This window comes from Citrus sinensis, chromosome 9, assembly GCF_022201045.2.
Source record: "Citrus sinensis cultivar Valencia sweet orange chromosome 9, DVS_A1.0, whole genome shotgun sequence".
NCBI lineage: Eukaryota > Viridiplantae > Streptophyta > Magnoliopsida > Sapindales > Rutaceae > Citrus > Citrus sinensis.
The window spans coordinates 2040254-2067211 of NC_068564.1; the positions used below are offsets into that span (position 1 = coordinate 2040254).

Sequence of the window (26958 nt, forward strand, 5' to 3'; positions counted from 1 at the left end):
TCGATATTTCCAACCAACTTACTGATGTTGATGTACGAGAAGAATATGCTCATGCCTTCCAGATAGAATCATACAATGAGTTTTGGACACGTGTCCTTACGTTATCAAACAAAGATTCAGCCAAGTCCGTCCAAGTTGAATCTACAACCACAGCTCGGATCTCATCCTCTCGGCTCTTTGCCGAGCAACTCTTGGATCTCGATCAATCCACGGTTATTCGGATCCTGGACTTGGTCAAAACACCCTCTCTAATATATGATTATTGTTAGAAAAAAATAATGAGATAACAATTTAATGCAGTAGCTAATATTAACAATAACATAAAACAGCAACTGGAAATCACAAATGAACAACTGAAAAATAGCAACTGGAAATCACAAATGAACAACTGAAAAATAGCAGGGAAAAGAAAACCGAAACAGAAAAATTAATCTGAGGCCTGCACAGAATAGTATCCTTAAAATAGATTTACCACCTACTGAAATGCTTTAGGTTTGCTGGTAACTGTTTCCCAGGATACAACAGGCACAAATTTTCCGTCAATCACAGACAGCCAATTTCGGCGAACCACAACAACGGCAAACTCAATCAGAAAACAAGATGAAAGAAGGAAGAAAGAAAAACCATAAGCGCTTTGTGTGCTAGTTTCAGTGTGTGTGAAAACAGAAGGGAATGTGCCTTTTTATACTCATGTGGGTATGTAACAACAACATAAAAATTGAATTTCAGTATTCAATATATATGTAATTTAATTGCTGTAACAGCCATTGAATTTAAACAATTCAATTCAATTGCATAACAGCCCAAAAATAATTGCGAAGCTGTTACAAATTTTTTGAATTCAAAAGGTGTGAAACTGTTAAGAAAAATTTAATACTGTTAAGAAAAATTAAAGGAAATTAAAAATGTGCCATGCAAGCTTAGGTGATTTTGGGTTGACATTCGTGTACGCGGGACATGCGGGCGCAAACGAGTTCAACCAAATCGGTCATAGATTCGCACCAGCCTTGCACACACACATGTGAAGAGAGCCTCTATCCTTAAAATTATTGTTCATGCATGGTTAAGTGTTTATATATAAACACTAATCCCTTGGCTTCTTTTTCTCATGTGGGATAAGCCTCATTTCCTTTTAAATTTTCAACTTTAAGGGTGAACTTTGAGAGACAATTTCTCATTCACCCAAGCACCATTTTGAGAAAATAAAAATACATTTTTAAAGTATTAACAGAGTAGAATCCAAACCTCACAAGATTTTTCACTATCGTTAAGTGGGACCCACTCAAAAAGTGCAATCAAAATAGCATATTGATATGCTATTTTTTCAACAATTATTTCACTGAGACCGCCAATGCTTCTCTCTTGAAAGGCATCGATAATATTTGTATTAAGTATCGACTTTTAAAGTCATTGTTTTTTTTTTTTTTTGTGTAAGACTTTTAAAGTCATTGTTAATTCACTTGAAAATGCTCATTCTTTATCGATAAATTATTTTTCGAGTGTAGTAATCCAACTAACCGTATTTTCTAATTTATCAAACCCATTTGCTTCGACTGATTCGACCACTCGTCGATTTCGGGTCGTTCAAGCCGGATGCGGGAAACTACTCAAGCAACTCGAGTCGAGTCGAGACGAGGCTCGGGCCAGGCTTCAACTACATTCCTACTGGCTATCACAATTTCACTAACCGTTGGATACCATAAGCCGGCTAGTGGCTCGGCTAAATGATGAAATGGAGCACATGCGTTCAATGGTTAAGTTTTGGCTTGAGAGGGGAGAGACTCGGCTCCAGGCAAGCAGTGAAGTCGCCCACCAGCTAATGAAGAACGAAGCCAGCTTCAGCTTGATGAGCTTGAAGAACATTTGCACTTGTGCTAGATGACTGTTAACAGAGCTAGAAACCTTGTCATGAAAGAGATTTTGGATCCCGGTCAATCTAGGAGCTGGGATCTAAATGTGATGAAAAAAAATAACTACTTTTTGAAAATTGTTATTTATTTATGTTTAATTATGCTTAAATTACCACTTTATTGTGATGCTTTCCTTTATATATATATATTGGATTTGCTAATTTTGCGTTACACGTACGTCTTAAATTTGTTAGCATCTCTTAAGTTCCATCAATATTTGACATTTAATTAATTATCTATAACATGATCTTAAGCTTCTCTATTTTTACAAGTTGTAATAATTTGCTTCTCTATTTTTACAAGTTGTAATAATTTGCTTCTCTATTTTTACAAGTTGTAATAATTTGTTTCTCTATTTTTACAAGTTGTAATAATTTTAAGATAATTTTACTTAAGCTTATTAATATTATGGTGATTGCAACTTCTAAAGAAATATAAATGTAATGATAAACAAATGCAAAGCAAAGAGTGCACAATAAGTTACGTGGTTCGGCATAAAGTCTACATTCACGGACAAAGATTGGAAAATAATTTAACAAACAAATAGGAATTAGAAAATTAAAAACTACTTTTAAAACACAATAAATCAATACACCTAAATGGATCTTCACTAAAATACTCAAGTAGAAATTCTCACAATTCTCTCAAATTGTTTTAATTGTAATTGCTCTCAACTTTCGTAATTTAAGATGAAAAAAAAAAAAGCTACCCCTCTATTTATAGGAATGTATGTTTGCACTATTTCTCTTAATTTTGGTAAATTATCAACTTGTCTAATGTGTATGAATTCGGCACCCAATTTTCTATCACGTTTCTTGAAAAATTCTCCAAATGGGGGGTAGCTATAGTACAGGCATGTATGAGATATGGAAAAAGCTATTTCCCCTAACTCGCGCCCCGACTCAAGCCCCGAATTGAAACTCACCGTTTTGATTAAAATGAAAGCGCGCCGTTTCACAACTAAAGCAAAAAACGGTGCATTTTGCTTGCCAAATATTTCCCCTTCCCTTCATCATTTCCCTTTGCCTATCTCTTTTTCTTTGGCTTCTTAAGAAGAAACAATGAATTTGCTCACATCAAGCTCCAATCATCATCTTCTTTAAAGATGCCAAGATCCTTTGCTTCTCTTTTCTCCCACAAGAAATCACAAACACTTGCCTTCAAAGATTACTACACAATCTGGTTCAACACTCTGCAAAAATCCCTCCTCCCTCTCATTCACAAATCTCTTTCTTCATCTTCTTCGCAAACCCTCCTCTACTCTCACGTCGAGCTCCTTCTCAGTCATTTTCTTTCCTATTGTGACGCATTAAACAATGCAGCCACCCATGAAAACCTACCCGACCCGTCTTGGCGCAATAGTCTTGAAATCCCATTCCGCTTTCTTGGCAATCTCCACCCTTAAGTCTTCACCAACCTCGTTAGATCGCTTCTTGATGAAGAAAGCGAAGAAGAAGAAGAAGACAATGATGATGAATTTTTTGATAATAGGGCGTGGCAAGTGTTCATGGCGTGGAGGAATGTGTCCAAGAATTTAATGTCACAGATTGAGCAAATTGAATGTGGGTTGAGGCTAATACAGAGATGAAAAGCATATCAAACGGTGTCATTTTGATGCTGATAAAACAAAAAAGAAAAATTCACGAAAAGTGCAAAAGTTTAACTTTAAAATAAAAAATTAAACTTAATCAAAACAATATCGTATTGGTAATGTTCGAAGCTTGACTTAGGGTTTGACCTGGGGTAAATAGCAGCACCGATGGGATATATGTGCGAGAAATTACCATTAGATTAAATGGAGTAGATCCAACGGATGAGATTCGTTTCATTATTAAATAATAAAAAATTTTGAGACTCCTCCCCTTTCCCTCACCTCACTTCTCATCTTCTTGTTCCACGGCCATCAACAACGGCGCTAGTCGGGAATGATCAATGGCAGCAGCTGATGTTCTTCTCCAGCGATGATCAAGAGCAGCACAAATCCCTCATGGCTTCTCATTTACCGAACCAACTCTCACAAATCCCTCAAATCTTTATTCGACAAAGCCTCCATGAAAATCTTCAATCGACAAAGCCTCCAAGAAACTCGAGACCATGAAAATCGAAAATCCAGCTAAAATCTTCACCCAAAAGATTGACCGTGTCGAGACCAGCCTCAAAGAATCCAGCCGCGATATGTCCTTGTTCAGGTTCAAATCCACCACTATTGTCGCCCTCGTTCTGTTCGTCGTTTTTGGCCTTTCGAAGGGGAAAGTTGTTGCGAAATTACCGTTGAAGCCTTTGGGATTGTCATGGAGATGAGCCAATAGCGAACTTCGTTCATAAGATAGTGGTTTGTATTTCTTCTCTATTCTTTTTTATGCGCCAACTCGATTTTTTAATACAATTAATAATTTTTTTTTATCTATTTAAACTATTTTAGGTTCCAGGAGACTTGGTACTTGACGTATCTAGCATGACAAACTAGAGAGGGAAAATTGCATAAATGAGAAAGAAAGACGAGATTGAGTTTTAAGCATTTTATAGGTGATATAGCATTGGACCGGGCATTTTTTAGGAAAGGATACATGAGTCCAATCCCAACTTGTTTGTCATTGAGAAAACCCCCAGTAGCATTATATTAAAGATGCCTTATTTTCTTCTTTTCGTTTCTCATTGTTTACTTCCAGAAAGCAAAAGAACATAATACAAAATGGTAGCTTTGGTTTTTAGCTGGATTGTGCTATGCGTTTTGTTTCTTGTAGGTCCTGTTTTTCAATATTTTTGTGGCCGTTAAATTTGATTTCTTTGATATTTTATTTTAAACATAAGATGTCATTAATTAATTAATAATGGAGTGCTAGGAATGCAATTTTATATTAAGCATCATATGCAATTTGTTTTGGTGCTGTTTATGCATAAAAAACTTCCAGGTGCTGCTTAGCCACTGTTATCCACCAAAAACAGTACCTGGAAATTTTCAGGAGCTATTTTGCTGCTCTTTATGCACAAAAACAGCACCTGGAAATCTCCAGGAGCTGTTTTACTACTATTTGTGCAGAGAGACTGTACCTGAAAATTTCCAGGTGCTGTTTAGTTACTGTTATGCTGCAAAAAGAACACCAGAAAATTTTCAGGTGTTGTTTTACTAATGTTTATGTAGAAAAACTGCAGCTGAAAAATTCCAGTGGTGATTTCCTACGGCTTTATATTCCTGTAAATTGTACTTCATTATGATCTCGATTTTCCTTTTTTTTTTAAATGGTAGGATTCCATTAGAGTAAATTGGATTTTATTTTTGCCGAACATCAACTTAAAGCGTAATTTGTAATTGATATTTTTTAGCTTGATATATACTTTATCAGAGTTGATTTTTTAAGCATCTATTTACTCTTGTTTGCAGTTATGAAGATGCTCAGCAACGTGAAGGTATTTCCTAACAATTGTTCTGAATCATAATAATAGATCTACGTGGCTTGATTCATGCGTTATGAAAATATTTACTACTGCTGATATACATATAACTCCAAAAGTTAGTGTACTTCATGTTATTGTTTTATGTATATCTATAGATTTCAAATATGAACTCTATATTCATCTTCCTAGTTCTTTTATGGTTCTATGTAGTTTCAGTGGAGAGGTGTTTTTATCTAAGTTATTGAAGCTTTGGTCAAAATTTGTGTTAAGACCCCTAGAAAATCTTGGACATATCATGCTAATAATTGAGGTGTATTACACAAATTTTTTCGATGTGCATGAGAGGGGACTAATAGTTTGGTCACAAGGTAAAAATATTATTAATTGTTAATAGAATTTGCATGAAGGACATTAAATAACTCCGCTATTCACAGTTTATAATCTTTACTCCTAGGAGCTCTTACATGTAACGTCATTTAATGTATATTGGTTTATGAAATTTTTAATATGGGATTTTGTATCGCCTATAATCAATTAGTTGTTTGTTTTATAATCTCTTTTATATTTTTGTCTTTTAGGTTAAATCGATGATATTCCAAGTGGGCTACAGGCGTTGCTATGGAGCAGGGGGTTTGAGTTGAATTACAATATTCACCATCCCTTTTAGATATAATGCTACCCTTTCATGTTTTTTTTTTTGGAGATGATACTTGTAATAAGATGCGCTTGCATAATATACTAGTTTTTGGTGGATTTTAGGGATGATATGTAGAAAATATTATGTTTGATATAGAAATAGTTAATTTGATTTATTTTCATTAAATTATGTTTCCTATAATTACTCAAAAAAATAAAATAAATTGATTTAGCATAATAGAGAAATAAGCCTATAAATTTGTAGGGGAATTAATGGAATTAAAAATTGTTACAAGGTTATTTGCTGGGGAGATTGTGGCTATAAACATTGGTAGCAAAATATAAGGGTTCTTTCAACTTTATTTTCCGGGAAATTGGTAGTAATTTAGCCATTATGTTTATTTTATCCCTGAAAATAATAGGAAAAAAATAACTTAAAAAAAGACCAAGAAAGAAGAGGAATTTTCGGGTTTACCACGAGGCAGAATAGCAAAAGTGGTTTTTGATTTAGTTTTTCTTCTCACAAATTTTGAAATGGTACATTATACCCCTTAAACGAACTCGTGGCCTAAGGTATGTCCTCCGAAAAATCCAAATTGGTGCACAAAATTCAAGTGAAACAGCTAGCCGCCTCATTTGTTGCACCTAACCATTTGGATGGCAGTAACTTTACCAAGTTGAAGCGGCCAACAGCTCCAAGGAATCGGCTAACTGATTTCAATTCTCAAGTCGCGGGTTTTACCTGTTCCATCTTCTTCCCTTGCTTTATCACTCTATCTCCTTAAGACTAAAACTCCATTTTTATCTCACTAAAATTTATTATCTTCTCATCTGTTTCTAGCTCATTTGATACTTCAAAATCATTACCTATCACTGAAACACCATTTCTCACTCAAAATTCAAAAATCTCAATTGGTGGCCTCTTATAGTGCAAGCATTATGGAAATAACTAATCCAACTCATTATACAATATGTTTATTACAAAATTCACATTATAGTTCTTGTAATTATCGTTATATGCAAGTAGTTACAAATGAATAATTTTAATACCTAATATTTTACAAATAAACAATTAGATTGTGTCGTATCTTCTTTCTTAATGCTAGCATAGGGAGTCATTGCACTTACTTAGATTGGTACCTTAACAATATAATTCAATATGATATTATACCAACTACCAATTACAATATTTAGTACCATATTTATATTTAAGACCTCTATAATAATATTTTGATGCACGTGAAATATGAACATTAAACGTGAAAATAATGATAATCTAAAATTACTTACAATAAGACAATGTTAGTCACTGAACATGGAACCTTTTATTACACACTTGAGTTGTTCATAATTATCTAAAATTTTACCATTAATCTTGAGTAGTGAATTGTTAAATATGAAAAAAGAGAGTAGTGTCTGAGTTGGGTTTTTCAAACATTTAGTGTCACCATCAATAGAAGGGTTTGGTAGGTTGTGTATGGGTTGGTGAACACATTAATTAATTGTGATGAGAAACCATGTTAATAAAAAATGGTTAGCCGTTTTTTTTAAAGACTAACCTCAAGGCCTTTTTCTCTCCTCCAATCTCCCCCATTATTATGAACAAAAAATAAAAAATTATAAAAATGGTCTATCACTTTCCCATGTTACCATGTTGTGAATCTTTGGATGTTGAATTATGGGAGGCTTAAACAAACTACACATGTTACATTATTTTTTTACACTTTCATTAATGTGCATCCATATTGTCAACATCTTTAAAAATTTAGTTGTCGATAAGTTGAAGTATATATGATGATCAATTGAATGGTTAGATTTAAGACTAAGTAAATAGTATTGGCACAATGATTACTGTTAACTCTAATCATCTTCTTATAATGCTCATTTTAAAGTCACTTACAAAATCGCGGATTAATGACATATAATATATCTTAAGGCATCGTTATTATATATTTTATTTCGAATGGGTCGGATTTGGGCCGAGCCTTGATGGGCTTTGGCCGGCCTTCAGCCGAACATATCCATGTACCATAGGTTGGTTAGGCTTCATATAAAAGAAAAAAAAAAGAAGAAATGAAAAGAAAAAAAATGATCAACCATAAATATGAAACACCTACCATTAATCTTGAGATTGGGACCATTAAACTTGAAACCAAAGTACCTTGAGACTTAGGGCAATGGACATGAAACACAGAATCAGTAACTTATAACCCTAGAAGTCATGCAAATTATAGACTAATAAATATAAAACACCTACCATTAATCTTGAGATTGAGATCGTTAAACTTGAAAACCAAAATAACTAAAACTTAGAGCAATGAACATGAAACACATGATAATTAACTTGCAATGCTGGAAGTCATGCGAATTATGGACCAATAAATATGAAAGCCATACCATTAATCCTGAAATTGAGACCATTAAATTTAAAACCGAAGTAACTTGAAACTTAGGGCAATGAACATGAAACACGAGATCATTAACTTGCAGCCCTAAAAATCTTGCAAATAATGCACCAATAAATATGAAACACCTACCATTAATATTGAAATTGAGACCATTAAACTTAAAACCAAAGTAACTTGCGACTTAGAGCAATGAACATGGAACACAAGATCATTAACTTGCAAGTTGAAATATCTTGCAAATTTTGGACCAATAAATATGAAACATCTACCATTAATCTTGAGATTGGAACCATTAAACTTGAACCGAAAGTAATTTGAGACTTAGGGCAATGAACATGAAACACATGATCATTAACTTGCAACCTTAAAAATCTTACAAATAATGGACCAATAAATATAAACACCTACTATTAATCTTGAAATTGGGACCATTAAACTTAAAAACAAAGTAACTTGAAACCTAGAGCAATGAACATGAAACATAGAATCATTAACACTTGCAACTCTGGAAGTCATGCAAATTATGGACCAATAAATATGAAATACCTATCATTAATCTTGAAATTGAGACCATTAAACTTGAAACCAATGGCAGACCTGTGCCTGGGCTAGACTGGGCTGTAGCCCGGTCTAGCCCCAAAAATAAAAATTAAAAAGTTATTCAAAAATTACAAAATTGCCATTAAATACATAAAATTATATTTACTTTTACTTATTCCTCTTTACCTTTCCTTGTTTCTCCTTTTTGCATCCATCCAGCAGCAACAATAAAATCCCTCACTCCCGCGGCTGTGGTGGTCCCTTGTTTCACTTCTTTTCGGCTCAAGTACTTTCCATTCAATTTTTAATAGGTAAAAATCACATCTTATTTTAATTTATGACAGTTCCCTCCCTAGTTTACAAGTATGGATTAATTTATTACAACTCTCTCTCTCTCTCTCTCTTGTTTACAAGCATGGGTGAAATCAAAACATATTTTCTATGATTCTCTTTCTTGCAATAATTAGGTATAAAGTATAAACAATTAAACAAATATCAACAATTGAGATTTGGGTAATAATTTTTGGTGATTGTTGATTTGTTAGTTACCATATAATTCTAATTGATGGTTGGCATCTCTATATTAGAATGAGTAGATAATAAATTGTCTAATAAATAAATAAATTTGTTTATTGAACTTCCTCATTTGATTAAATTAACTCAAATCTCATTGTTTATCTATTAATTTTTTTCTTGTTATTCTAATATTTTACAAAAAAAAATTTCAAAAATTTGATAAGCATGGGTATTTGTATTAACCATATATTGACTTGTATGAGCTTTTAATGTTGATTTTTTTTATTTTGCGACTTTAAATATATTTTAAAATAGTAGAATGTATAGCTTATAACACTTTTAATGATTTCTTGATTCTTACACAATTACATGTTGTTATAGGTTGTAATGTCAAACAACAAATCCAAACCGAGGAAAACTCTACTTTCACTCTTTACTAAAGTAAATGATGGTCAATTATCAAATGGGACAAGTTCTATGTGCAACATTGATGCCTCAAGTTCTCCACCTAAGTCTTAAAGAGTCGAATTTGAGAAAGTTGGTACTCCATCTACTATTGACACGCCTTATTTAGAACGTGATCCCGGATTGCATTTTTCAATAAGTGCTTTTCCCATTGACAAGCGTGAAAATGTGCGGATGGCATATATAAATATGGGATCATTTCAACCCAAACTACAAAAGTATCCATCGACTAAATATAGTACGCAAAACCGTCGATTTCAATTTTCTTAGTTCTTGAAATTTCCTTGGCTTGAGTATTCTATATCAAAAGACAAAGCATTTTGTTTTCCATGCTATATTTTATATGATAAGCCATCTAAGAATGAAGTATTTATTGTTGATGGGGTTCAAAATTGGAAGTATGTTGGTTGTGAAAAAACATGTCATTTTGCTCAACATGAAAGAGGTCATGGTTCTTCTCACAATGATGACATGTTAAAATGGAGCAATTTAAAGGATCCATCCAAACATATTGATAAGACAATGAATGCACAATCTTCGCAACAAATTTTGGAGAATAGACTGCGACTTAAAACCTCAATAGTAGCTACCAAGTGGTTAGCAAAACAAGCATGTGCTTTTAGAGGTCATGATGAGTCCGTTAATTCGCTTAATCGTGGAAATTTTATTGAATTAATTAAGTTGTTAGTAACAATGAATGAGGAGATTAATAAAGTTGTGTTAGAAAATGCTCCTAAAAATACCCAATACATAGCACCTAAGATTCAAAAGGAGTTATTGAATATTATTGCTAATAAAGTACGGCACAAGATTCGAGAGGAAGTGGATGATGCTAAATTTTGTATCATAATTGATGAGGCAGTAGATGAATCTCACAAAGAACAAATGGTTATTATTTTGAGATATGTTGATTGTGATGGTTTTATTCGAGAGCGTTTCTTTGAAATTGTGAATGTTGATGAAACAAAGGCCTTGACTTTAAAGAATGAGATATGCAATATGCTTGCTCATTACAATCTTTTAGTTGAAAATTTAAGAGGTCAATGGTATGATGGTGCTAGTAATATGGCGGATGAATGGAATGGATTACAATATTTATTTCCCAATGATTGTCCGTATGCTTATTATGTACATTGTTTTTGCTCATTGACTACAACTCATATTAGTTGCAGTATCTAAAGAAGTGCATGAGGTATGGCTATTTTTTTCGAAGTTGAGTTCTATTATTAACTTTGCTAGTGCTTCTTTCAAGCGTTATTCTGAGTTAAAATCTGCTAGAGAAAAAGAAATTATAGATTTGATAGCTTTAAAAGAGCTTGAGACTGGTATAGGGACTAATCAAGTTAGAACTTTACAAAGGGCTGGAGATACACGTTAGAGCTCACATTTGACTTCAGTTAATAAGTTTATTGAGATGTTTGGTGCAACTCTTGAAGTATTAGGAAAGATGATTAATGATGGATCTAATCGAGATACGCATGGGGAAGCTAAAAGTGCATATAGGGAGATGAAATCCTTTGAGTTTGTGTTTATTTTGCTTTTATTGAATAAAGTTCTCAGAATTTTTGATATCCTTTGTCGAGCATTACAGACAAAATCACTGGACATCTTGAATGCTTTGAACTATATCTCAAGTACAAAAAGACTTTTGCAAGAGTTTCGAGATAATGGATGAGATGATTTTATTAGAAGTGTAGTATCTTTCTGTGAAAAATACGATATTACTATGCTTGATATAAGTGATTGTTATATGGAAGGTACAAGGCGTTCTTGTCAGCAAAAAGATTATGTTACAGTTGAACATCATTAGCACTTTGATGTATTTAATGCTGTAATAGATTTTCAATTGATGGAGTTAAATAGTAGATTCTCTGAGCAAACTGTGGAACTCCTCACTTTGAGCTTGGCATTGGATCCAGTTGATGGGTTCAAATCATTTGATATAGACAATATTTGTTCTCTTGCTGAGAAATTTTATCCTCATAATTTCACTCCAAATGAGGTGCTTGCTTTGAGAAGAGAATTAGAACATTATCAAATTGATCTCATCCACGATTTCAAAATATGACTTCCCTCTCTGAGCTATGTCGACGATTTGTTGAAACAATGAAGTCACAGCACTATTTCTTGATTGATAGATTAATTCGTCTAGTCTTGACTCTTCCTGTTTCCACGGCCACAACAGAGCGTGCATTTTCAACCATGAAACTTATCAAGACATCACTTCGTAGTAAGATGGAAAATGAGTTTTTTTCAGATTGTATGGTTATCTATGTTGAAAGAGAAATTACTAATACTGTTGATTCAGATTCTATAATTGATTATTTTTATAATTTGAAATCCCGAAAAGTACAACTTCGGTAGAAAATTTGTATTAGGATTGTATTTTTTTTATACTACTTTTTTAAAATTATTTTTATTTACAATATGGATTTTAGGCGTAAGGCTCTTAATGTCTCTTGTTATTAGGTGTATTTTGTCATCTATATATATGAAATTTCATGTTCACTTGGTATAAATTTTTTATTTTAGCTCAAGGTACTGCAGAGTTTTGGGTCCGCCCCTGCTTGAAACTAAAGTAATTGAAACAATGAACATGAAACATAGGGCAGTAGACATGAAACCTAAGGCAATGAACATGAAACACATGATCATTAACTTGCAACTTTGGAAGTCATGCAAATTATAGACTAATAAATATGAAACACCTATAATTAATCTTGAAATTGAGACTATTAAACTTGAAACAAAGTAACTTGAAATTTAGGGTCATGAATATGAAACATTGGATCATTAACTTGCAAGTCTGGAAGTCATGCAAATTATGGACCAATAAATATCAAACACCTACCATTAATAAGAAATGAAGACAATTAAACTTAAAACCAATGTAACTTGAAACTTAGGACAATGAAGATGAAACATTGGAGCATTAACTTGCAAACCTGAAAGTCATGCAAATTATGGACTAATAAATATGAAACACCTATTATTAATCATGAAATTAGTACCATTAATCATAAAACTAAAGTAACTTGAAACTTAGGGTAATAAATATGAAACACAAGCTCATTAATAGACAACTCTGAAAATCTTACAATTAATGAACCAATAAATATGAAAATGGTACTATTGATCTTGAAATTAAGACCATTAATCTTGAAACTCATTTTTTATTATTATAAAACTACTTTTTTATTATTATGTGGTCTTTACTATTAAGATAATTATTATTTTATTGTTATTTTATTTATTATATTTAAATAATATATTATTTATTACGATTTAATTTGTTTTTCTAACGTTTCACATGCAATTGTCGTAGCTAAGGCCCTCCAAATGCATTAAGAAGTGTCAAATATTTTGGCCACCTTATATATATATATATATATATATATATTTATTTATTTATTTGTTTATTTTGGCCACCAACTCCCTACCCACCTTTGTCAGCAACTTCAAATGTCAACGACACGTGATTCTTCTTTTTGACTTTTTACCAAAAGTAATAATCCAAATTTCCTCTTCTCAAAAAAAAAAATAATCAAAATTTCCTGGTAGCACGCCAAGGGCTACTATTTAAGAAAAGGGTGACACATTAAAAAAATAAACATGATTGATGATTCCTGCCCGCTCTGTAGTTTTATTTTTGGATTTTTTAAAAATAGTAATTAGATCTTTCAAGTAGCACATTAAGATATCAAGTGCCATTTAAGACACGGTGCCGGATTAAAAAAAAAAAAAGGTGATTGCCGGCAAGCCACAGATCTGTAGTTTTATTTATGGAATTTTTTTAAAAAATAATAATTAAATCATTTAGGGAGCACTCGAAGTCCAAAGGCTATTTAAGAAAAGGTTTGTCCTCACAAGGATGGCAAAGAGTGCCACATTAAAACCAAATGCATTTTTCTGCACAAGACAAATATAAATTGAGTGTTTAATAACTTAAAGTTTTGTCAATCTCTCTCCACAACACACGTGAAAAGAAATAAAGAGAGAAAGAAAGAAGCAAATCATCATGTTGCTTCAAATTAATCCGTGTTCGAGCTTCCCTTTGAAATACCATCCTTTGCAACACGCTGGTAAGTTTCATTCTAATATTCTGACAATGTCTAAAAAACTAATACTTACGGTGAATTTTATTCTTGGTTTTCCACTCGCATGAGTTTGGCATTGATAGCTTTAATAAGTACCCATCTCTTGTTTGATGGTGAAATTATCTCGTATAAATTTATGAGCATAACTTATACTCACATCATAACCGTGAATCTAATCTTATATATTTAATTCATAATTTATTTTCAGTCAATATGGGATGATGTTCATAACTAAAACCAGAGATAAAATTTGATGATAAAAATTTATTAGAGACTTAAATGATTAAAAAAATAAATTAAGAGAAACCAAAGTTCTCATTCTATCTTTTTTTTTTTTAAGGTAATTAATATTTTATCCATATTTAGGTTCAGTTAAAACATTCCAGACTCCACTGAAACATATAAATGGCCTGGCAAACAAAAATCAGAGCAAGAAGTACTCCGTCAGATGCTCCTCCGAAAGTTCATTTCTTTTAACCAATAAAATTGGACACAGCGAGGATTTAGTAATCAATAGAAATCACAAACCATTGAGCAAATCAACAGTTGCATTGGCAGCACAAGATGGGTATTCATCAGAATCCGAGCTGGCCTCAACAAGCTTTATGCAAGTTTTGAACAAGAAGTGTGATGCATTCTACCGGCTTACTCGTCCCTACAGTTGCGTTAGCATTGTGAGTTGCTTAATTAATTTTAGGCATGTGTGCAAAATGATAGACAAATCAATCTAGCTTCTTTCCTTTTCTTTTTGTTTTTCTTATGATCATTTTTAAATTTATCAGATTGCGGCGTTATTATCCGTTTCTTTGCTTCCATTACAAAGTCCTGCTGATTTCACTCCCAAGCTTATCATAGAAGCATTCAAGGTAAAATTTAAGTGGTTTATTCATTGTCAAGTTTAATTTGGAATTTGGATGAGTTAATTTTTTTTTTTATTGATATTAATTTTCAGTGCATGGTGCCCGCAATAATGATGAACAATTATGCCAATGCCATAAACCAATTGGCAGATGTTCATATCGACAAGGTATTTATATATTTCACTCACCTGTATATTTTGCTTATTTCATGTATAAATTATATATGTTTTGCTAACAAATTTAGATTAAAATTGTCAAAAGGTTAACAAGCCTTATCTCCCCCTCGCTTGCGGAGACTTTTCAATGGGAGAAGGACTAGCAATTACCATAGCATCTCCATTAATGGTACAAAGTTAAAGCTTCACTCTTCGACATTGTTAATTATTATTTCACTTTTCAAATTTATGCAAACCTTAATTACTAATTTCTTTTTTATTAATTTCCAGGCTGTGGCTATGGGGATTATGCTTCGATCACCACCACTAGTTATAGGCTTCATCATATGGTGTATAGTTGGAGGCGCTTATTCCATCGATGTAAGCACCCAACTTGCTTCGATACATAATATAGTTATTTGTGAAAAAAAGAAAAAAAAATCCAAATCAGAAACTTCAGTTAGAGATGAAGATCATGAAGTCAATTTGATTAATTAATTGCTTCAGACAAATAATTGGTTAATTGATCAATTTAATTAAGTTCATCATCTGATTAATTGTTCTTCTCAATCTCAAACTTGCATGCAGCTTCCTCCCCTTCTTCGATGGAAGGGAAATCCATTGATGGCTGCAGTGACCATCATCAGTATGAATGGACTTCTACTTCTTTTTCCTTTCTTCATACACTTCCAGGTATATATACTGTTGAGACTTTTTTTGAATATTATTGTTAGACTCTTACCTAAAATGTCTAGCTATCGAGTCATGTGATTTTTCTGACATGAATATGTACAAATTCTCAAATTTGTCCACACACACCAAATAATCATATGCTTTCATGTCAAAATTCGGTCATATATATTTTCAAACTAATTACGAAAAGGATTTGATACATAAATGCAGAAAATTGTGCTTGGTAATCCCGTTGCATTCACGAAACCAGTGTTGTTTACCGCCGCTTACATGGTGATCTGGAATGCTGCAATTGCATTTGTAAAGGTAACTAATTCAGAAATTGAATAAATAATTAGGGTCCAGCTATGGTATCACAGTGGTACCATACCCCAGCTGGATCTAATCATTAGATCCAGCTATGGTGACAACTGTGGGCTGGATCCAACTGTGGTATGGTATCATTGTAGTACCATAATTTTGCCCAAATAATTATATGTATATACAAATATAGAGTATATGAATATTTCATGTCCATCAATAGCAACAGCTTATATGATAAATTTTATTACTTAGAATATATTTGATTTTTTTTTTTGTTGTTTGGATTTTTTTAGTAGAACTTTTGAAAATTAAATAAATTATTTTGTCTTTTATTAGTAAAAACTCAAATTTTGGGCTTTTACGAATAAAGGTTAAATTTTTTTTAAATAATAAAATGCCTAAATTGTCCTTTACTTATTTTATTTCTTTCATAACATAACTTTAAATAAATTGCTTATTAAGGCAAATTTATAATTTTTATGAAAAATTCTAATTGATAACCAAATAACTAAAAAAAATTTAGTAAAAGCTCTATGAACAAAACATCTATTTAAAAAAAAAAACTCTATTTGATGACCTATACCAAATGGAGCCCTAATTGTTTTGGTTTCGAACTTATAATATACAGGATATACCTGATGTGGAGGGTGACAAAGCATTTGGCCTTCAAACGCTCCCAATCATCCTAGGGAAAGAAAAAGTGAGTAATAATCATTTTCTTTACCAATTATTGTTTTATATGATGTGAATCTCGAATACAGTATATATAAGAATTATTGGCCAACAATATCGATGATATGATTTGTTTAATTTCTAAAAGGTATTTTCGATTGCTGTTAATATGATGTTAACGGCTCATGGAGGTGCTGTACTAGTTGGAGCTTTTTCGCCTTCCGTGTTATGCAAACTTGTTACTGTAAGAATTTTAATCAGTAATTTCTACAACAAATTTAGCCTTGTTTTTATGTATTCGCTTGATCTTGAATGTGATCTTCGTAACTCATCATTTAATTTTTTTTTTAATGATCTTTTATTGTAGATGATAGGCCACTCCGCATTGGCTTTCGTTTTGTGGCGTCAGGCTAAAACTATTGATCTCTCCGATAATAAATCAGTGCAATCTTTTTATCTGTTCATTTGGAAGGTAAGTGATTCCTACTTCCATGTGTGAATACTTAATCAAAGAAAAATGTTAAAGAAATTGAAGGCTAGCTGACAAGATTTTGTTAGATTTTTCATTTACTTCCATAGTGACATGTTTTGCTGACGCATCTGCAGCTGTACTATGTTGAATTCTTATTTGTGCACTTCTTACGCTGAGAATAAGACCAAGTCCTCACAAAGAGGAACAAAGTGAGTAAAGAAAATGAAGAGTGCGCGGTCAAAATCATATCGGCAGCACGTACTAAATACTAATATGCTTATCTAGCTCTATGCTTCCTTGCAGCAATTGTTGTACTATATATGTTTTGTTGTATGTTAGGCGTTAAATAAGTTGTAAGATTGTTAATTTTGTATCTCAATTAAATAATATTATTTGTTAATTCTGACTTGAGGCCAACATATAAGACTAATAATTGAATATAAGATAAGACGCTACCAATATATATATATATATATATATATATATATATATATCATTTTTAGTTTCATAGAGAACTCACCAAATATATGTTGATGGAGGCTCGCTTTCAACCATAAGATTCCTTTGATTGTTAAATGATAAGGACACTTCTGTTCTTATTGTTTTTCGCATGATAAAAATATACATCCCCTCAATCAGCAATCACCCAAAGTTGTAAATTTTCAAAAACAATCATTAATTGCATGTAACATATGCACTTCGGATTTCTTAATTAAGAGTGCGATTTAATTTTTCCTCTTCACTTATGATTTTTTAAATTCGTCACGATAATTTATTGAAATAAATTAAGCGCGATTACACGCGCCGATGGTCGGATTTTATTTTCATCACGGGTCCGAATTGAGCTTAATTTGTATTAAGCTTAAAAAAAAAAAAAAAAAAAAAAAGGGGTCGGATTGTATAATTGGTGAAGGGGAACTGTTTTTGAATTCAAAAACAAAGTGAGAGAACCCGTGAAAGAGAGAGAGAGAGAGAGAGAGGAATTTTGACCCGTTGACCCGAAAACCCGACCCGGACCCGCGATATTGACCCAAACGGATCTCCTAATTCCGGCCACCTTACCGGTCGTGCTTGGTACCGATCTGAAGCATGGAAGCCGACCGTCGTATCCCCGTGGTCCTCGTCGCCGAAAACCGACCAGAACGCCGACGATTTGAGCTCGAAAGTCGCGGCCAAGATCCTTTTCCGTCGCCGTTGATTCCGCTGGGTTTGTGACGCGCCACCACTTGGAACTGGTTCCTCACATCTCCAGCAACAATTTCTGACCAACCACGACCACCAGGGACGCTGGAAAATCGTCGAACGACCACCGGAAAGTTTCGGATTTTTTTTGGAGCTTCGATCCGCCGTTGCCGCCGCGCGTGGGAGGACACCGCCGGCACCATTGCACTCACCGAGGTCGGAACTAGCTGACCTAAGCTCCCCGTCGTCGTTGACTGAAGTCCGGTCACCGTTGACCGGCAGGGGCAATTCGGCAAATTCCTGAAACTTTGGGGTGAATTTGTAATTTTATGTAATTAGTGGACATTTTGGTAATTTTGAGTGAGGGCAATGAAGTAATTTGTGATTTCGAGGGCAATTCGGTAATTTAAGACGTTAAGGACATTTCGGTAATTTTATGCCCCGAGGGTAATTTCGGAATTTCAGACAATGTGATTAATTTATGTAATATAAATTGAGGACAATATGGTAATTGACGAATACGAGGATATTTTGGTAAAATAATGAAGTTTGAGGATAAGTTGGTAAAATATTGATGTTGGGGGTATTTTGGTAATTTTGGCATGTAGGGGCATTTTGGTAATTTTACTCATGCGGGAATAGTTTATCGTTAATAGAGATTTGATTCGAGATTTATTATATTAAATTGGTTGTATTTCTATTTACGGAGAATAATTATAGTGTTTCCGTGATTAGGAGGATCCGCATCCGCGAACGAGAATCAACCCGCGAACGTTGTTGATACCGAGTCTAGACATCATCACTGTGAGTGGAATATACAAAACCTATTTTCATAGTATATGCTGATTTTATGATAAGTATTTAATGCTTCGATTAAATGATTTTCCGGCAAATTAATTTTTATCTATGTGTTGGTCTTTATTGTTATTGAGAATGAGTTTGATTAATGATTTTATTAGCGTTTTTGAGTAAAGGCATGATATTAGAATTGAGCAGATTTTGAGATATGTTGAATAGAAAGAAAATGAGATTTCAGATGAGATTCTATGTTTATGTATATGTTATTTTTGAAATCATTAGACAGTACCCTTCCCTCCAGATACAGAGAAACAGATAATATGAGATGAGAAAAGAGATACAGACAAGAGATACAGATAAGATGAGATAGAGGCCTTTGGGGCCCGTCGGGACACACATAGAGGCTTTGGGCCGTGTGTTCGGGCGCTTTTGCCTTTTGGGGGCTTATGCATGCACAGTACAGATATATGAGATATGAGATGAGATCGTCCCCATCTATCCGTTGTAGCTCCGGGGCGTGACGCTACCCAGATAGTGCGTCATTGCCCGTCCGTCGAGGTCCGGATATGATTAGATTATCCCTTGGGTACTTGTTTGATGACAATTTTTAGTCTTCAGTATTTGATATGATGAGTATTATATGATTCCATCGATTTTATGCGAATATATGTATTATAGTGTTTCAATGAATTGATTTGCATTAAATGAGTTTGAGCAAGTTCTTATGATATTTTGAGAAATTGAAATTGATTTGAGAAACGATTTGAGAAATTGATTTGAGAAAGATTAAATCATTTTAAATAAATTTATTAAATTGTCAGTAACTACTATCCACTCACTGAGCTCACTGAGTTTTATACTCACCCCTCTTTTATTATTTTATATTTTCCCCCCCACAGGAGAGTTACAGGTACATCAGTCAACTCAGTAGCGAACGTTAGTGTGATATTGTGGCCACGTGATGGTGCTAGGAGTCGTGGATTTTAATTAGTATTATATTTGGGATTTTTGCGAGTTGTATTATTTTATTATTTTATGTAATCGATGTAATTTAATCTTAGGATGATATGGATATGTTGATTTGAGAAGTTGATTATGGAGGATGGTTGGATATTGAATTATTTTGGGAGTGTTGATTTGTAAATTGCAGGATTGGATATGTTTTATTTTTAAGGGAGACTCTGCCGAAATTTTTTATAGAATAGTTTCGATTTTACGAGTTTAGATAGACTCGCCCTGGGGAGTTGCGGGGCGGGTCGTTTCATTGCATCTCTCTTTTTGGCATAGGCTCTTCTGTCATATAGAATATGACAAATTTATAACCATTTGAGCAGGTTGCTGCATAACTTGCATGTATACTTGCATATGCCAAACAAAATTAGTCCACTGAAGATGGCACGGTGAGTTAGAATGCCATCAAATTTGAGCCATTCAATCAAGACGTATCCTCAAAGTTGCAACTACTTAGCTAATTGTTTGCACGCATATGATTTGCTTGTCAAATGATTGGAAGAAAATAACATCAACATATTCCTTTCAAGTTTCTAAAATCATTCAACATACCTTCACTTCCACAACAAGGCTGGCCTGATTTTGGACAAATTAAAGACAAAATATATACACATCATCATATCTTGCAAACAGAAGCAAGAGCATTCTAGTTTGTCCAAAAGTATATAAATTGCCTCTTTTGTTTTCATTTAATATCTTCCAAAATCCCAATACTTCATTCGGGGGGAAAGAAAAGCTTTTCCTTTGTTTCTCCAGAAGAGGTGAGCATGCATCCTACTCTCTCTTTTTCCCCACCTTCAACTTGCTTCTCAAGTTTCTTTAAATTCATTCCTTAGGGATGAAATATTTTGATTATGTTGTTTACAGGAAATTTTTTTTTTTTTTTTGGTTACTGTATATGCCATAAGGTAAATTAAATGAAGAAGAGAATTAGTGCACGCATCCGAAAGTGCCTTTCCCATGCAGGTTTGTTTACATGTTTTTAAGTTCTTTTTCTTTTTCTTTTATCATATAGAACAAATGTTAGTACTATCTCTTGAGATTTTAACTGATTAAACCAATAAGAAGCAGTAACAGGGTTGAAATTGGAGCCAAAAGTTAGCGGGGTTATGTTTTTAAGGGTCAAAGTTTAGCTAATTAATAGAACTATGAAAATTTAGAAACTAACTTCGTTTATTTTAATAACTAAAAAAAAGGTACAGAACCTAGCTAGGACCAATGGTTGTTGAAACTTGAAAACAGTAGTTGAAATTGCACTAACTACTAAACCTATAATACATCAAAATTTATTGCAGACTTTGCAGGTGACAAATAACTTTAGCTGGCAAAGCCAATGGCATATTATTTTCCTCCTCTATCCTTATCAACATATGCGGGTGAGAAGTTCAAAGGACTAACCATTTTCATATTCTAAAATCATTCAAATTTCAATACACTAAAAAAGTGAAAGATAGTGCACTATTATAGTTCATATTTTTCTCATCTTCTAGTTCCATCAGCAATTAAAGTCACATGATCGTCACCACATAATATCAAAAAGAGTCTTATTCCATATATATCGAAATTTGATTGTAAATTTAATTAGTTTATTTTCTGGTATAATTAATACGGGAAAGAGGTAATTTAATTGTTTTGAAAAACATAGTTTTGCATGTGAACATATTTTGTGTCTATTGAATGAGCTTGGTACTGGGATGTTAAATCATGCTGAAGAATAATGCTAAATACTAAGCCATCTAGAAGGGGACCTACGATAAAGTGGCCTCATTCGCATTCACGTCTCTCTTTTATACAATCGCGATAGGTCTCATTATCAAAATCAATTCCCATCTGACCTATTTAGAGCCGATGCTTCAGTTTCATTTCTTTTGTGCAATCATCATGGGCAAACTTGTCCCTAACATCATGTTAATTTTATCAAAAGATGAATTATTAAAGTTATTGACGGGACAAGAGCCGAGGGCATCAGCTATCAAAAGATGAACTTATTAAGAAGAGTTAACGTCGATGCTAGGGAATCAATTAATTTAGTGTAAGATCTTAAAAAAAATTTAAAAAAATTGAGGTTAGAATATTGAATTTGTTATATATATATATATATATATATATATATATATATATATAGAAATGCCGATAGAAATTTTCTAATAAGAAATTTTAAAGTGCGAAAAAATTTTAAAAAAACTCTTAAACATTATTTTGGCGATATATACAGCATCGAGCGCAGATATTTCGAGCCAACGCACCGATGTTGATGTACGAGAAGAATATGCTCATGCCTTCCGGACAGAATCATACAATGAGTTTTGGACACGTGTCCTTGCTTTATCAAACAAAGATTCAGCCAAATCTATCCAAGTTGAGTCTACAACAGCGGCTCGACTCTCATCCTATCGACTCTTTGCCGAGCAACTCTTGGATCCTGATCAATCCACGGTTATTCGGATCCTGGACTTGGTCAAAACACCCTCTCTAATATTTGATTATTTCACTCAGACCGCCAACGCTTCTCTATTCTTTGGGCCTTTATTAAAAGACATCGATAATGTTCGTATCAAGTATCGATCTTTTAAAGTCATTGTTAATTCACTTCAAAATGCTCATGCTTTACCGATAAATTACGTTTCGAGTGTGGTGATCCGACTAACCGAATTTTCTAATTTATCGAACCCGTTTGCTTCGGCTGCTCCGACTACTCGTCGATTCCGGGTCGTTCAAGCGGGATGCGGGAAGCTACTCAAGCAACTCGAGTCGAGTCGAGACAAGGCTCGAGCCAGGCTTCAGCTAATAAATATAACAAAACACGGCTCTGCTACATTCCTACTGGCTATCACAATTTCACTAACCGTAATAGTCGCATCACACGCGCTTGCATTGCTTGTGGCTGCGCCGGGTTTGATTGCGGCCTCGCTTGAGCTGGCTTCAACAAGGAGGTTAGTCAGGGTATCGACTCAGCTTGATGCAGCCGCAAAAGGGACTTATATATTGAACAGGGATTTGGATACCATAAGCCGGCTTGTGGCTCGGCTGAATGATGAGCTGGAGCACATGCGTTCGACGGTTAAGTTTTGGCTTGACAGGGGAGAGGCTCGGCTCCAAGCAAGCGGTGAAGTGGCCCGCCAGCTACTGAAGAATGATGCCAGCTTTAGCCAACAGCTTGATGAGCTTGAAGAACATCTGTACTTGTGCTTTATGACTGTCAACAGAGCTAGAAACCTTGTAATGAAAGAGATTTTGGATCCGGGTCAATCCACGACCCGAGATCTAAATATGATGTAAAAATTACTATTTTTTGAAAAAATGAATTTTTTTTTTCAACTTAAGAACGTGCAAGTTTGACAAACAATCAACCGATTAACCATTTCAAATGGAAAAAAAAAAAATTATTACAATCTCTAACACACAGTGGTTCCCAAAAATGAGGCCCTCAATGTTTTATGTTTAAAGTTTAATAAAGTTTTTTTTATATTAAATCATCTGTTATCTGAATACTACATTAGGGTCTTCACTAATCTAAATTCGAGTCGAGTAGGACCACTAGGACCGTAAAATTCTCCCAACAAGTATTTAACCCAGCTGTATTCCCAAACCGAGAACCGAGAACCTTAGTTAAAATAAAACATCTTTATGCCAACTGATCTACACGCTTATTGGTTAAAATTCAATTAAGCTTCAATTGCCGGTCTATAGGACCCGCCAATCAATTCCCAGCAGTCAAGCCACTTCTTATACCCTCCATTTTCCATTTTTATTTAAGAGGACCAGCTGCTGCTGCTGCTGCTGCCCATTTATTATTCACACCCAACGGTTTGCCAATTGCCATTATAAGTTAACAGATGAATAATTGCACCTTAGAATTTCGGCCAAAATTGGCCAAATAACCGATATCTTTTTACATGTATGTATTATAATTAGTCACGCACTAAGAAAACTTGTTAATTTTTCTTTTTGTTAAATATATACACTACTCATCATATTCTTATATTCGTACAGCTGAAGAGAGCAAATTATACATATTTCCCATCGTGCGTGCTGGCATTTTAAATTAAAGAATTAATTAAGCTCGATTATTATCAGCAAAAGTTAACTGTACTTTTGTGCTCCCAACAATATGGAAATTAGTTAAAAACTTTAATAAAACACCGTCTCTTACAAGCCTCAAGATCCTCGTGGGCCGGCATGCAATGATGTGCCAAAAGTTTAAGCTAGGTTCCGACAAAAATGGTTGACTGTTTTACTGAGCACAAATATTGGCGGACAACTCCTACCGAACAAGGCGGTTTATGATTCAAATTCATTAATTGAAAGCTACGACGACAATTTCAAAATCACGAACATGCTGCAAAGGTTTATAGGTATAGCCGTGTCTTTTGAAGAAGATGAGCCTCAATATTATATATTCACAAGAAGATGAGGGGTCTTCATTCAACCACTTGCTTGTGAAGCTTTCCTTTAATTTTATTTAGGATTTGCTAATTTTGCGTCACACGTACTTCTTAAATTTGTTAGTATCTCTTAAGTTCCATCAATATTTTACAGTTAATTAATTGTATCCATAATATGATCTTAAGCTTTTCTATGTTTACAAGTTGTAATCATTTGAAGAGAGCAGTCAGGTTGGACTCGGCATTTATTAATACGTGAATATGGAAAGTTATGACATTCACCATACATTTTATTAATACCTTAATATATTTTCTCAAAAATGTCAAAATGATGTATCCTACTTCAGTGCATACACCTACCCGTTTCAAAATGCACATTTTAAGTTGATTTATTGCAATGGAAATAAGATGTTAGTATTTCAATTCCAAAGAGATATATTTGCATCCAATTTGGAGGCGGGTGGTATTATTTATTGCAATGGAAATAAGATGTTAGTATTTCAAAATGGGCTGTAATAAAAATAGAGTGGAATAAGAAATGAGAACTAGAATACATTAGGCCCCGTTTGGTACCGTTTTGCAAGCCATGTTTTCGTTTTCATTTTTATAATACACACGTAAAACATGTTTGGTGGTTTTGTTTCACAAAACAAATTACAAAACACAAAATCCGGATTTATTATTATAACTATACAACTGAAAACAAGTTAAACATGTTCTCCAAATTTTACAAACTAAACCTAAAAATGAATTAAAAAACAACAAAAAAATCGTGACCCTCTGCAGCCCTCACTCAAAATCCAGTTCACTGCAGCTCCCTCTTTCCCCTCAATTTTCTCAATCCAGTTGTAGCAAATCTCTCTCTTGGTCGCTCTTGGTGTGCTAGCCACTGCCGCTGCTCTTTCTCCGCTGTAACCGCTGCTGCTCCGACTCCGTCCAACTGCTGCTACTCCGACTCCGTCCAGCTGCTGCTACTTTGTCTTTGCTCTCTCGGATCTGCACTTGCTCTCTCGGATCTTTGCTCTCTCGCTACTTCGTTGTTGCTCAGTCGGATCTGCACTTGCCCAACCATTTCGAGACAGTTTTGACACATATGAAGATGATGCAGGACACGAATTGGGTGGTCCGATAAGTCCATCTCTGCTTCAGTTGAAAGATTTGAAATACTTAGACTTAAGCATGAATAATTTTAAAGGCTTCAAAGTTCTAGAATTCATTGGATCACTAAAGGAACTGAGATACCTCAATCTGTCAGGCTCATTTTTCAGTGGGACTATTCCACAAAGTCTTGGAAACCTCACGAATTTGCTTTATCTTGATCTCAATAATTTTGTTGATCAATCCAATCAAATAGGCCTTGGATGGCTTTCTGGTCTTCCTTCCTTGAAATATCTTAACTTGGGAGGGGCAGATCTCAGCAAGGATGCAGCATATTGGCTTGAAAGTATTAGTATGCTTCGTTCTCTTGTTGAGTTGCGCTTGCCCAATTGTAATTGAGCGATTCTTTGGTGTTTTAAAAGCGCGATTTTTAATTTTAAGGGACATGCATAATTATAATTTACGTAAGCAACGTCTAATTTCAATTGTTATTTGGGGACTTTTATGTGCAAGATTTGGTTACCAACGATGAATGAGACACTAGTAGGCCACTTACTAATATTGATTTATCTCTAGCAAGTGTCGCAGAGATGAATGCTACAAGAGATGGAATTGCAGTTTTTATGTGGCATGATTACATACGTAATGCATAATGTGTATCATGTAATTTTTTTATAATTATTTTGTTTAAATCATATGTTGTAATATATATCTTAATTATATGGTGTAAAAACAATGACAATGTCAAAAAATTTTTAATTAATGTTAATTCTTAAACTTTATTATCATGTAATTTTTTTATATTAAATTTGGTTAAATTATTTTGTTGTATTTGTGTGTATTAGCTAAATAATCATTTTATGACTATAAATATAATGTAAATGATTAGTAAAAACTGTTTTTGAAAAAAAATATTACCAAACGCATATTCTCTGTTTTTATCATTTTCAACTGTGTCTACCAAACGCATATTACTGTTTTCAATTTTAAAATATAGGATACAGAAAATGATACCAGACACATATTTAAATTCAAAATACAACAACTGCAAAACACCATTTTCATTTTCGTTTTTATTCTCCGAAAATACAGATTAAAAAACAATACCAAACAGGCCCTTATTTACTTAACTAGAGGAATTGGGATCGGAATGAACTATTTTATCTTAGAATTAGAATAAATCATTTTAAATTACTAAACTAACTTTAGTTTATTATTGTCATTATTTTTTGTAATAATTGTGATCATCATCAATAAAATTAATAATAATAATAATAATAATAATAAAAGAAGGACAACATAAGAATTTTAAAATTTGAGTAAGAGTACTATGGTCACTTTAGAAAATGAGATTCTCATTC

At 33.5% G+C, this 26958-nt stretch overlaps 2 protein-coding genes and 2 long non-coding RNA genes across 24 annotated transcripts in view; all 4 read left to right on the forward strand.

Annotated features, from left to right (window-relative positions):
* Positions 1 to 23432, forward strand: part of LOC102612623 (UPF0496 protein At3g49070) — an 85608-nt gene extending 62176 nt beyond the window's left edge. For 7 of the 21 annotated variants that reach the window (XM_052433250.1, XM_052433248.1, XM_052433241.1 and 4 more), the window contains exon 3: positions 22330 to 23432. In XM_052433250.1, coding sequence (XP_052289210.1) covers positions 22330 to 23393 — 1064 coding nt within the window. In that variant the 3' untranslated portion in view covers positions 23394 to 23432. Of the gene's footprint in view, positions 1 to 515; positions 841 to 20751; positions 20876 to 20981; positions 21081 to 21409; positions 21491 to 22329 lie in introns of those variants that run through there. The other 14 variants (XM_052433257.1, XM_052433256.1, XM_052433252.1 and 11 more) reach the window with 7 other exon arrangements.
* LOC112495619 (uncharacterized) lies at positions 3701 to 6095 on the forward strand. Its single transcript, XR_003061976.2, has 3 exons — positions 3701 to 4242; positions 5293 to 5318; positions 5885 to 6095. It is a non-coding gene; the product is annotated as an uncharacterized LOC112495619 (long non-coding RNA).
* LOC112499536 (coumarin 8-geranyltransferase 1b, chloroplastic-like) lies at positions 13767 to 17505 on the forward strand. The gene is made up of 12 exons (XM_052433240.1): positions 13767 to 13953; positions 14335 to 14642; positions 14751 to 14834; positions 14921 to 14995; positions 15090 to 15173; positions 15275 to 15364; positions 15572 to 15676; positions 15887 to 15982; positions 16608 to 16679; positions 16800 to 16895; positions 17019 to 17123; positions 17258 to 17505. Exons 1-12 carry the CDS (start codon positions 13890 to 13892, stop codon positions 17297 to 17299), a joined length of 1221 nt encoding a protein of 406 aa, XP_052289200.1. The 5' UTR covers positions 13767 to 13889; the 3' UTR covers positions 17300 to 17505.
* Positions 17804 to 20224, forward strand: LOC127899689 (uncharacterized). The gene is made up of 2 exons (XR_008051622.1): positions 17804 to 19109; positions 20003 to 20224. It is a non-coding gene; the product is annotated as an uncharacterized LOC127899689 (long non-coding RNA).
* Positions 23433 to 26958: the final 3526 nt, after the last annotated feature.

Coding starts and splice junctions, on each gene's coding strand:
- LOC112499536 (XM_052433240.1), top strand. CDS start 13,890: ATGTTGCTTCAAATTAATCCGTGTTCGAGCTTCCCTTTGAAATACCAT. Junction 15,174..15,274: donor CCATAGCATCTCCATTAATG/GTACAAAGTTAA, acceptor ATTAATTTCCAG/GCTGTGGCTATGGGGATTAT. Junction 16,896..17,018: donor TGTTATGCAAACTTGTTACT/GTAAGAATTTTA, acceptor CTTTTATTGTAG/ATGATAGGCCACTCCGCATT.